Consider the following 13,799-nt stretch of genomic DNA (forward strand, 5'->3'; position numbering starts at 1 on the left):
CCCACAAAGTACCACAAAGACATTAGCATTAATAGACATTAGCATTAATTAATAATAGTTTCGTGGCAATAACTTTAGGAAATACTGAGTTAAAGTGAGAGTCCTTGCCCCAGGTCTTCTCAGCACCTTTAGTTTGATAATATGTGTTGCGAAACTCTAAGAGAGGAGGATAATATTCTGTTGTTTGAAAAAGTTTTTTAACACAAAGTATGTTGGGTTTTTGGTTTTTTTTGTAGAATCAGTCAGGATTATTGCTCAATACTGTTTTTACCAATGGACAGGTAGCATTTTAAAGAATGAGGATCTCAGATGGCGGACAATGCTTACTTTGCCAATCGATCTTTCAACATCTTTAGGCAATGGTTCTCAGACTGTTATAAAAGGCACTCAGATTTCTGGGACATATATCCAGAGATTCTGATCCTGTAGACCTTTTGGTTTGGGCCCAGAGACCTGCATTATAGCAGGTACCTCAGGTGATAAGGATTTAGGAGCCAGCACTTTGCCCGACCCAGCTGGGCCTGCTTGGCTTTTGATAGGGTGCTTCTTGATACCGGCTGCACATTAGGATTATCCAGAAAGCACTTAAAAATCCTGATGACCAGGCCATGCCTCAGACCAATTAAATCCAAGTCTCCAGGGTGGCAGGCCAAGCATCAGTGTTTTTTAAAGTTCCCAGGTGATCCAACATCCAGCCAAGGTCAAGAGCCAATGCTCCTATAAATCCAGTGTAGAAAGCTCTAAGCTTCTTTGGCTCCTTAGGGCTTAGAAATATTTCATAAGATCTGTAGCTAATGCTCTAATAAAAGCTGGGTCTGCCTCTGGTTCAATTAAGCTAGCAGAGTACGCTGCCAAGAGATTTCTCCTTTTTCTAGGGAGGAAAGAGTCTCTCAGAAAGTAGCTTTTGGCCCATTTCCTCCTATAGTACAAAAAGGAAATTCCTGAATGGAAACAAGACTCTGAACTAACATAAAACTCTGAACTGAAACAGAACCCACTGCAAAGAAAGATAGTGCTCTAAAAAAGTCTTCTTTCCTGAGAAGGCAAGTCACTACTTTCCTGAGAAGGACACCTATTTGTCACATTTTCACATTTTAACTTATCTTTCCATAACCCTACTTCTTAAAACAAGAACTTGCTTAAGATGAATTTTACAATTAACTTCCCAGCCCGATGTCTGGATTTCTCTAATAATTTCTTCGTAAACACATCTAACTTTGTCTTTACTAAAATACTAACCAACTATGCAATGAATGGATTTTAGAAGGAAAGAACAAACTGAAAAAGGACTGTATTTGTGAATATGACACCCATCTACCCCAGCCTGATAAAATGTATGCAGTACCTTTATAGCATCAGAATTGTTGATTGATTTAGTTACAGGTCCATGATTCCTTATACTAAATCTTTGAAACCTTTTTTTTAGGATTCAAAATATTTTATATTTTAGAAAGAAAATACTATGTCTTTTGTTACATAAACAGGGTCTGGACACAGATATTTCTGCAACAAAGCATACAGTATAAATCACCTCACATTGATTCAGGCTAGGCCTTCGCCACCGAAAGAATTTCCCCCAATCTTATGAAAAAATATTTGTGTTCTAAAAATGCACTTTCATCCATTATAACAAATGTCTCACACCAATGCAAGGCATTGGTGGTAGGGTGATGTATGGGAATCCTATATTTTATGCATGATTGTTCCGTAAAGCCACAGCTTCTCTAATAAGGAAAAAATGTTTTTTAAAAAAATCTAAGCTGATTGTTGACAACCTCCATTAAGGCACAAAAGCTTTTTATAACCATCTTGAAAGAAAGGACAGGAGGGCTATTTAACCTCAGCATTTGGTCTGACCATATAACATAGAACTTTGAATAAGCTAGTAATTTGTCCCCTTAAATAAGTCCATCTTTAAACATTTCAGTACTACATCCATCACATATTGCAGGTGTCCAGAAACCCTCCTATTGAGAATGATCAAGAAGAAATTTCACAGGGAAGGCCCTTCAAAGATTGTCTTGCAAGGCTCTTCAGCTGGATAATGGGATTAAGCCACTGTGAACACCTTCAATTAAGGCAATAAACGTATGTGCGCAAGAGCGCACTTGCGTTGGAGTTGAGTTGCAGAGTGAAAGCAAGTACAGAAAAATGTGTCCTTCTGTGCAGGTTTCTGTTACCACCAAAAAGAATCCAGGAACTCGAGCTTTTTATTTTACTTAACTGTGCTTTCAAATATATTTTTTCTCTGATTTCATTCAGTTATTAATGGGAATTTAGCATTCCTTAACCCAAAAGCCTTTAACAGGGGCCTTTTTGTTGTTGTTTACCTAGAGTGCATTCTGAGCACTTACTTGGTATGCTCTTTAGCATTTCCTCCTAACTTTTCAAAGGGAAATGGTGAAGGCAGTTATTATCAGGTGACAAGGGTTCACCACATTTTCATGGAATAAATATATAAATGCTTATTAACACATTAAAACTGTTTAGTTTCAAATGATATTTTTTTAAAAAAAGAATTACAGGGTGTCGTTTTTCACATGGAAGTGCAGAATAAACTGTAAAATGGATGGAGATTTTCATGTGGAACTTAAAACTCTAAAACTTGACTTGCTATAGATACTAGAATTTACCAAATTTAGAAATCCTCAACTACTTATCAGAAACAAAGAGCTTGTTTCTCCATGAGACCCCTGCACTCAAGGACTCAGTATTTTGTTCACTGGTTTGCTGTGGCCTTGAACGAAGCACTTTCTATCGAATGTTTCTTGCAGCATTCTAATTTTCAACTTGTTGGGTTTAAACTCGGACACCTCCACTATAAGCATCTGTATGTTTAGTTGCTCAAGGTACCAGTATTTGTGCTAAGTTATGTGCCCACTTTCTTCTTGTGACTCTGATTTAAGCTTTCGTGCATGTGTTTTTGGTTTGCCTGCTGCTTGTTTGCACTATCATCTGCAAATCTACAAATAAGGTCTAGTATCACAGATGTAGAACTCAGCCAAATTAAAAAGGGGAGGCCCCTGTCAGGCAGCACCTTTACTTCACAGGGAGTGTATTCCTCAGGCCAGGGGATCTGAAAATATTAAGTGAATTCTGTTGTGTTGTGTTGTGTTTTTGTAGTACAGAGAAAAATGCTAATGGGGAAATGGGCACTATAATAGTTTCCTGCATAGGGATTATGGCATCTATATATTTAAAGTTACTCATTTACTTTGCTAAAGTAATTTTTATATTTTAGAATCATAGAGCCTTATAGATGGGAAGGACTTAAGTAATTATCTTCTCCTTTCTCTAGATGCCTTCAAGGAAAACCAGCCCTAAGCTTGAAGAGAATTAATCTTATTATTTTTCAAAGCTTGCTGAGATAAATAATCCATATCCCTCCTTCTGTGGGATAGATTCATTTGCTTTTAGACAGTAAAGTTAATGAACAGATCATCCGTGTCCACTCTGAATGCTCCTTTCATGTATCAGAATCTATTATTAAATTTCCCCTTAATTTTCTCCACCCTATGCACAGCTTTATGTTTTATTTTCATCTGTTTATTTCTATGCTAATCACGACCACCTTTAAATGTTGAGCCCAGAGCAAGATCCTTCTAATTCCAGTCAAATTGAAAAAATGATCTCAGAGGTTAAGACTTAAGTGTGATGTGAAACTGAAAAAGTGCTAATCTGAAACCAGCAGGGGTTTCTGCAGAGACCTGTGATCTAAAAATATAGTCAGGAAAACAGACTATTACCCTTGTAGTTTAACTTAGCAATGACTTGGTAAAAGGAAAATGTTAATACAGTATGGAATTTACGGGCAGTGAAAGAAAGATCTGGTAGGCTACCAAACATGTTATTTTAAACGCCAAGACTGAATTCCAGTATTTCCCAAGATCTCAATAGCACACTTAGAGCTAGACTTTCAATGCTTCTTTTCCGAGGTAACCTTATATATCTGTTTGGGACAACCCTAATTTAAGCCTGTTGTCCCTCTCTATTATCAGTACTCATTTAGCCCCTCAATATGCCCGAGTTTAGACAATATATTATATGGTTGCCCTACAGTCATTACACACTCTTTGTCACTCTCTCCAGTGTGTGCTTGGACTTCCTTCTGCTTTTGTTTTGCCTTGCATTGATCTCCAGTGATTTGTTTCTCATCATTTCTCTACTTAATTAAGGTCTTTTACTATCTCATTTCTACTTTCCAGGGTGATAGTTGTCCCCTTCACTTAATATCATCTGCAGCAAGTTTAATGAGCCTTTGGACACTTCATTATCTAGGTCAAGGACAAGAAGGCCAACACCTAGGCCAATGACCTTTGGAACACCACCATTTTCTCTCAGTTTTTGTCTTCCTTTCTATCTCTCTACTGCCACTACTTCATCCTTTCTCTTCCCTCTAGTTGCCACTGACTGAATAACCTTCATATATATTTTAACATCTTTCAAGCAATTACTTTGTGCTAAGTCTGGTCCAGAGGTATGACACTCCTGCCCATTTTGTATTGAAACTCTGTGTATCAAATTCTATTTTCTCAGTTCACAGCTTTCAAATCCCATAGGGCCACTGAAAGATGTGCTATTTTTGCAGTTATTATGGTTTTTATTCAATCATGGTGCATTATATATTTCTGACATGTCTGCCTGTCCTAAAGTCATGCTTACACATTGGCAAAGGAAACTCAAGAAAAGATAATGATGATCTACCAAATTTCCCACCATTTTCATTGTGCCTTTTTCTTCCTTCCCCCGGGAAGCTGCAGTTTCTAAACTTTTTTCAGGAGTTAGTGAAAAAGTCAACATGCTCTGCTCACTACTTATCTTACTAATATTTTTTTCCCTAGGTTTAAGTTGGTCAAACCTAGAACATAACGCCCTAAACATTAGTTAATGCTCTCCTTCTATTTGTGGTTTCATATGTTTAAATTCAGTAAAAAATGAATATTAACTTCTTCACATGCATTTTAAATATGTTTTAACTAGTTAAAACACTTTAACTTGTAAAGAGCTACATATACATGGAAGAAATCTCATGGCATGCATGCATTATATGAAATTCTAGCTATGATCTATTTATATTATAGTCAATAGTAAGCCTACTGTGAAAACCATTCAAAACAGGTAATATGATGGCGAATGCTTTTGCAATGTTGCTGTAATTGGTTGGAGTTGTCACTAATGCTACTCATGATTATTAATAATTATATCAATTATACATGTATTAGTCAGCCATAGGGGTGCTGATGCAAAGTACCAGAAATCTCTTGGCTTTTATAAAGGGTATTTATCTGGGGTAGAAGTTTATAGTCATAAAGCCGTAAAGGGTAAGTTACTTCCTCACCAAATGTTGCCACATGTTGGAGCGAGATTGCTTCTGTTCTTTGCCAAGGTTCAGCCTTCCTCTTCCTCCTCAGGCTCCATGGTCCCAGCTTCTTCCAATCTCAGCTGGCATAAGGCTCATCTCTTTTCCCAGGGCTCATCTCTTTCTGGGCTCAGCTACTCTGCTGTCTCCACAAGGCCAGCTGTATACTAGCAGATGGGCTCTCTCTTCCGGACTCCAGCGTCAAAGCTCAGCTCTCTGTGTTCTCCTTCCTTGTGTTCACTTCCCTGTCTTTGACTGAGCATCCATTTATATAGCCCACAGCTGTAGGCTAGCTGTAGACAGGAACTCAAACCAAGTCACCCTAATGATGTGGTCAATTAAAAGCCCTATTCTTGTTTAATACAATAAAAGTAAAACCTCTGAATCTAATACACACAGAGGAACAGACCAGTATACAAACACAATCCAATATCTATTTTTGGAATTCATAAATATTAATAGTATCAAGCTGCCACAATATATAATAATTCAGCAAGCCATGATATGCCCTGTTGAATGCTTACATTCATTATAGTAGTTTGATACGGTTATGAATTCCAAAAACAGATACTGGATTATGCTTATAATCTGGTCTGTATCTAGGCATGATTATGTTATGATTAGGGCTTTGATTGTGTCATGTCATTAGGGCATTGAGACCCCACCTCTTGGTGGGTGGGGACTTACAGATAAAAGGCATGGCAAAGGACAGAGTTGGAGGTTTTTGATTTTCGAGTTTTGATGTTAGAGTTTGATGCTGAAATCTTAAGCTGGAGCCCCAGGAAGTAAGCTCACAGAGGAAACAGAAGCAAGCCCCAGGAAAGGAGGACCTGGGCCAGGAGAAGAACACAGAGAAATAGAGGTGGCTCCTTAGACATGGCAGAAACCCCAGGGAGAGAGACAGAGCCATTCACCTGATCATCTACAGCTGACCTTGTGGAGAGAGGCAAAGTCCAGAGAAGCTCATAGTCTATAGATAACCTTGTAGAGAAAACAGAAGAGCTGAGCCCAAAAGAACCCAGGAAGCCCGAACCCTCACAGACGTCGGCAGCCATCTTGCTCCAACACGAAATTGACTTTGGTGAGGGAAGTAATTTACACTTTATGGCCTGATAACTGTAAGCTCCAACCCCAAATAAATACCCTTTATAAAAACCAACCAATTTCTTGTATTTTGCATCAGCACCCCTTTGGCTGACTAATACATTCATTTTAAAATTAGCCCTTAGACAAGGTTTCTTTGTGCACCATTCTTTTGCTTTTGGGGGACAAAAAAGATTCTGTTAAGAATTATATACTGGAGATAAACAACAGAGATTACAGAGTCTGCTATCTCAATTCATGTACCAAAAAATGAAATGTTTAAGTAGATTTTCGTCAACTAGCAAATGCCATTTCAGTCTGAGCATTTTACCACCTCACTCTACACCATCTGTCTCACAGGGAGTAATTAATCTGAAACTCCAACATGCGGCATTAAAATTCCATTAACACTGAACAGAATATTAACGTGTCTGTCGTTGCCATTTTTATCTCTCCAAATTTCAGTGTTAATTTTGAAAAAGCAGGTGTAACATTTTAGTCTATTTGGTTAATTAAGAATATTGAATAAAGTATATCATTAGCAGCTAAAATTCAGTCCTAATACATAGAACTTGTTTAATGCAGTATGTTTTTTTACAACCTGAACATACGTGGACTAAAGTTTTATATTACTAATGATAATTCGTAAAGGCAATAAATGTTTTATGAAGCCAGTTTTCCAAGACTCTGACTCGTAATTCCTTTTTCTTTTCGCAGAACCATATTACCGCCTTCGCAGAAGTCACATGATATTGAAGCAGATGGTTTTTCACTGCACTGGACATCATCCCTTTCCACCATTCATTCATAACACCCAAAGTTTGTTTGATCACAAAAGAAGTTTATAAAGTTGTCTAATAATTTTTATAATTTTAAAATCAGTGTCAACCTCTCTGTTTCCCCCACTAGACTGTGAGCTCCTCAAGGGCAGGACCGTGTCTTTTTATTCTGTATCCTGGTACCTACAAAATACGCCTAGCACAAAGTAGGTGTTCAATGAAATGTGACCGGGTGAATAAATTAATTCTTAAATAAAATGTTCATTTTAGTTTCTCACAGAATCATTGCAACTGTGTGAAAAGAAACCTAGAAATGAGGTAAAAGAAAACCCTCTATTTTGGGCTAATTAAGCTTTTTAATTTTTCATATATCTATTCAATGTCATATTTAATTTGAAGTGGACATTGAAAGTCATGGGGGTTTTTATTTTTGTTATTCAGCATGACATTTCCATTCTAACAGATTTCAATGTGTGAAATTTCTTTACTTTTAGTAAGTATGTTCTATACTAAAATAATGTTTGCACATTATATTATGCTATATTTCACTTAAAAATACCATTCATACTATACATTCTAAGACTGGTGCTTCTGCTTTTGAAGGGGAAAATGCCAATTTTTACTGTAATAAGTAATGTATCATAATTAAAAATTATTTATTTGGACTTTTTTTCCTGACAATTGTGCTTTAATTGTTGACTTGTAGTTTTTGAATGCAGGCAGATTTAGGACAGTTTAATGAGTAAATGCAACAATAGTACCCATTATTGAACAAAATTTTTCATTGGTAACAGTGTCTCATGGGTAATTAAAGTCTCCATTCTTAGGCTTTTTCTTTTTTTCTGGTTAAGGTTCCACATAATTTAAATGGGAAAGTACCACACCCTGACCCATATTTTAGGTTATGTAAGTGCTAGCAATATGTTTAACATATTTTACTTTGCATCTGTGTCCTACTTTATAGTTTATCAAATACATTCACATTTATTATTTCATTTAATCCTTAAGATAACCTCATGTAAATGTTAAGAGTGTGATTTTGGTTTTACAGATGAGAAAAATGAAGCAAAGACAGGGTAAATAACTTACCAAATTCCATGCAGCTAGGAAGAGTCAGAGCTAAAACTTAAATTCAGGTTTTCTCACCCCAATCTTGCAAATATGCCATAGCTGCCATATGATATGGGGCACTTCGAGGCCTTTCAGGGGTCAGTAGAGTCCTGGGCAAAACTACCTATATTTTAAGAAATGAAAAAATGCCAAAATAGAGTTTCAAAAGCTATGCCATATTTTAAATGTTTACATTTTTTAAAGGAATGCTTTTACGATATACAAATAGGGAATGACCTCTTTAAAATCCTATTTTAAAATAATGCCGAGGGTCTAGATGTGAGACCCTTTGTAAAGCTGCAGCCTGACTCCAACGGCTCTCCTGCCACCCTCTCTCCAAGCCCCAACCCCTCACCCCTCAGGGGAGGCTCCCAGGATAGAACTGGCATTGAGGATGTGGAATCAAGGACGAAAGTCAAGATTATTACCAGGAAGATGAACTGAATGAGAAAGCTCAACAATAACCTTGCAATCTTTAAAGCTACCCTGCCTAGCCGAGGCTTATATGAGCAGTAGTTAATTGACTGAACTGGATCTTTCTAACCTTGACAATATTATAAAGGATAAACTATGGAATTTCAACAGAATTCAGCAGATGAATATAAGCAAAGACTTTGTCTATTACTCCTAAAATAGATGCTGCTTGCCCATTTCCATCACTGTGTGAGTTTGGTCTCCTACTTACAACCAAAAAAACGTTTTTAAATCCCTATTTCTACCAATTTCATACCTCTACAGATAATCAATTCAGTTAAAAATTTAGAAATCTGAAAATGATCGAAATGCCTTGATCCTCTTTAAAGACTTTAAGGTGATAACATCAACAGGGAGTTCACTCTTTGGGAATGGATATGAAGGGGATGATGATGAGGCAAGATTACTAATCAGTCTTCCAGAGTTAAATCAATCTTATCAGTTCTAACTTTGCTTTCCAAGGATCCAAGCAGGAAAAATTTTCCTGTTGGGAACATTGGCTAGATATTTGTATGCTAGTGTTACATCTTTGCACCTTGCTAAACCTGGTCTGAATGTAGGCATTGTAAATTTTTCAGAATCTCAGATTTTACCTAGAATCAGAGTAAGATCATCTGAAATATTTAAAGGTCATTGACCCAAGATTCTGCACTGAATGATCCTGCCATGAAGGGAATTCAGAAGGAAAAAAACACACTTGGATAAGGCAAAAAGCCAGCCAAGAACCTTTAACCTTGATGCTGTTACTGAGAATAATGAAAAACACATTTAAGAAAATAGTAATATATAAATATGTAAATATATAGTCCAGTAAAAACAGGCAAACATATCTTTATGATAAAGACATTTTTTTTATTCTAACTCTTTGGGGCCCAGATCAGTATAAATTGGTCAACCTGAAAATTTCAGTAGTCTACATTTGCATGGCAGAAATTCTGCACATGTTTTATCTGATTCCTAAAATTATTTAAAAGGCTCTTTTATGTTAAAAGAGAGGTGACCCTTCTTTTACAGACTTTGTCTATTCCACTTCTAACTGGGCCTCTCTTTTTCTCAGGACCTATCCTAGCCAAATATCTCAGTTACAGTTACCATACAGTTCCCTTTGTGAAAAAGCAGTAGGGCCAAAAATAACTCTCTGCTGTATATTGTATTTTTCAAATAAAATTTTAAAAATTAAATTGAAAAATTAAGTTTGTTTTTGTTTTTTTTTTTAAGATTTATTTATTTATTTAATTTCCCCCCCCTCCCCTGGTTGTCTGTTCTTGGTGTCTATTTGCTGCGTCTTGTTTCTTTGTCCGCTTCTGTTGTCGTCAGCGGCACGGGAAGTGTGGGCGGTGCCATTCCTGGGCAGGCTGCTCTTTCTTTTCACGCTGGGCGGCTTTCCTCACGGGCGCACTCCTTGCGCGTGGGGCTCCCCCACGCGGGGGACACCCTTGCATGGCACCGCACTCCTTGCGCGCATCAGCGCTGCGCATGGCCAGCTCCACATGGGTCAAGGAGGCCCGGGGTTTGAACCGCAGACCTCCCATGTGGTAGACGGACGCCCTAACCACTGGGCCAAAGTCCGTTTCCTGTTTTTTTTTTTTATGCATGATTCATATATTTGGGGTGGAAGAATTAAAAAATACTTTATTAATGTAAGTCACATTTGTCAGGGTGACAAAAAAGTATTTGGAAATGGAACACAACGGTTTAAAATTAGACCAGTTCCTAGATCAACTAACTAATCTTCCTGGGATCTTACCAACTTCCTTATTTGTATATCACAACCCCTGGAAACTATGTAGCACTCTGGGCAGGTGTAAGATGTGCTACATAATCTGACTCCTGTGTGTGAGCAAGGCGCTGAGGAATGGACATAGAGGATCTTGCTCCTGCTTCCAGGGCACCATTTACTACATTTTAATTTCATGCTTTAAAAAGTTAGCAAATGACTCTATTTACACCTTGCAAGCACTGATCTTCTCGCAATTTGCCAGGCATCATGAGTTTTGTGAGTTTTGCTACTTTTACAGTAGCTGTTAAGGAAATTCCTTCCAGATTTTAAATGAATGAATCCCTTCTCAAAAGAAAAATAAGATTATTCAAGTTCTGTAATCCTGTTCCCTTGACGTCAGATTATAACTGTTTTCATTCTGACAGAGTCTCAGAAAATAGCAAATTACTTACCAAATCCAATGGATGTGTCATGATGATGGGAACGAGTGTTGTTGGGGGGGGGGGAGAGGGGGGGTGGGGGGGTGGGGTTGAATGGGACCTCACATATATATTTTTAATGTAATATTATTACAAAGTCAATAAAAAATAAAAAAATTAAAAAAAAAAATGTAACTATGCTCTCTCCATTCTCCCCCTTGTGAGCTATGGATGAATCACAGTATCTAAATTCTTATCCCTGATTACTATCTTTCAAAGCTGTGGCCTTTCTCACAAAGAACTCCAAATAGGAAAAGAGATGAGTGGATGTACACCTTCAGCGTTCAAATGAAAACTCAAAGTTCAAAACTCACAGATGCCATTCTTAAGAAAGCAGACACTGTGTTCTGACCTATTTACCTTCATATTTTTTTCATTTAGATATGTGTTTCCGTTTTCATTTTCCATGGAAACACTATCACTTGAAGAAAAGGAATATTTTTTCCCATAAGGGAAAAAAAAGGGATTTTTAAATTGATTTTTTTTTAAAAAAAAGGAAAACCTGTCAGATATAATGAGATGCTTTGAGTATCAATCAGGTTTCCCTAGAGGTTTTGTTCTTGATAAAGGCCTTCTAACCTTCATTCGAATGTTCAGCAAATATGGACCAACTGGTTCTGTGGATAGACACTTTGCCATGTGCTGACTAAACAGTGGTTGGAAAAATAGATACTGTCCCTACTCTTCTAGATCGTACAGCTCAGAATTGCTGACATCGATGGCACCCAAACAGATTTGTTTAAAGTTTAAGTGTAGCACTGGCTTGGAGTTAACCTGCTCCCTATTCTCAGGACTCAACAAAGCACATTTTCATAGATTACAATGAAACTGAGGTTAATAAATCAACACTGTCCCTATAAACAACATTGTGTTATTTGGCTATTGCTGAATGTAAAAAAGCCTAAAACTCAGTGACTTTTAGTAATAAGCGGTACTCTCCCTAACAAGGCTCTGTATCAGCTGAGCCACTCTGAGCTGAGCTCCTTTATGCATCTGTGCTCAGGTAAGTGGCTCTGCTGATCTTGGCTAGACTTTCTCACATGCATGGGGTTCATCTGGCTGTAAGCTGGCCTAATGTCTTCACTGGGGACACATGTGCTCTCTTCCATGTGGTCTCCCACCCTCTACCAGGTTAGCCAGGCTACTTCACATAGTGGTCATGGAGATCCACGAGAGAGTAGAAGCATGCTACTACTAAGACTTGTGAGCTGTCTTAATTTGAAAAGACTGCAAATACCACACCTGGTTGGCTTAAACAATAGGAATTCATTGTTTCACAGATTCGGAGGCTTGAAATTCAAAATCAAGGTTCAGCAAGGCCATGCTCTTTTGAAAGTCTGTAGTGTTCTGGTGGCAACTTACCAGCAATATTCTCTTACATGGAAATTCTGTCTGTCTCCTTCTCTGGTTCCTAATTCTGTGTCCAATTTCCTTAGCTTCAGCCATATTGGATTTAAGCCCACCTTCATTCAGTTTGGCCATGCTTTAGTTAATAAGTTATTCAACGATCCTATTCACAAATGGGTTGACTGCCACAGCACGAGAGGTTAGGACTTGGCATGCCTTTTGGGAGGACATGATTTAATCCCCACTGTAGTTCCATTTGTGCAATTGGCCAAAGCAAATCCCAAGGCCAGACCAGATTCAAGGAGGAGCTGCAAAGTCACATTGCAAAGGGATGGACACAAGGATGGGTGGAGAGCAACAACCATTTTTTGCATTGAAGCCATGACAAATTTTATTGCAGCTATATCTTTAAAATGTTCAAGCAGTGTCCCACTGAGTTGAGTTCCTTAACTTGTTGAGTACAAATTTATTCTGATAAGCATGAGATTCCTCCAAATGACAATAGAAAACAAGGTAATTGTATCTGAACAAGAATGGTCATACCACCAAATACCAAGGACACCCCAAAAAATGTTTTTGTGGTAGACTACTAGAGAATTGTTCAACCATTAACAAAGAGCAATGGGAAGCTTGCTGAGGCTTTTGTTTGAAGATAAATTTCCTAGGTCTGCTCCCATAGGCAGCAATAAAGGAAGAGAACATAATTTTACAAGCAAATGAACAAAATTTAGAAAGGAGAAAAAAATCGCAAAAAGGATAGAAAATAGGGTTGAAGCAAAAGAATGAAATCTAAAAATGAATAATTGAAATATAAGACCAGGTTATGATACACTGAGATTATACACACACACACACACACACACACCGATATCACAAACACATATATATGAATGCACATGCTAGCTTTGAACAATTGCGATTTTCACAAATTTCTGTTAACCATGGTTTAGTTAAATAACACCAATCCAACAGTCAGTTCAAATTTTATTTACCACGGTATGAGAATTCTGGGTGATTGCACAAAGTATAAACTTTGCTGGTAGCTCTTCAGCCCATGAATTGCTATGAAAATAACAGAAGAACATCATGATCAGTGACCAATCATGTCACTTCTTTCAGAGACTTTCTGTGATTGTTACTGCACATTTGTTATTCTGTTCATACACAGACAGCAAAGCATGTCATTGTGTGCTTCCTTGTCTCCCAGTGCTAAATTCATATGACTTACAAAAAATGACTAATCAAAAGAGGGAATTGGCCAACAAAGACAGAAGGGCAGCAAAGAAACAAAAAGTGATAATGTTGAAAGTGAATTCAAATGGCACATAGTTGGAGTTATACAAAACACATTGACTGTGCAACTATTGACAATGCCACCATTCAAGAGATTCTAGATACTCAGCCAGAGGAACTTAGTAATAAGTGACCTTATCACATAAATGAGCAAA

At 37.5% G+C, this 13,799-nt stretch overlaps 1 protein-coding gene across 4 annotated transcripts in view; it reads left to right on the forward strand.

The window, feature by feature from the left end:
• PLPPR5 (phospholipid phosphatase related 5) overlaps window positions 1-9,994 on the forward strand; it is a 131,631-nt gene extending 121,637 nt beyond the window's left edge. For all 4 annotated transcript variants that reach the window (XM_071217222.1, XM_071217221.1, XM_023582568.2 and 1 more), the window contains one exon: window positions 7,160-9,994. In XM_071217222.1, coding sequence (XP_071073323.1) covers window positions 7,160-7,192 — 33 coding nt within the window. In that variant the 3' untranslated portion in view covers window positions 7,193-9,994. The remainder of the gene's footprint in view (window positions 1-7,159) is intronic.
• The last annotated feature ends 3,805 nt before the right edge of the window (window positions 9,995-13,799 follow it).

Source organism: Dasypus novemcinctus, chromosome 9, assembly GCF_030445035.2.
Source record: "Dasypus novemcinctus isolate mDasNov1 chromosome 9, mDasNov1.1.hap2, whole genome shotgun sequence".
NCBI classification, from domain to species: Eukaryota; Metazoa; Chordata; class Mammalia; order Cingulata; family Dasypodidae; genus Dasypus; species Dasypus novemcinctus.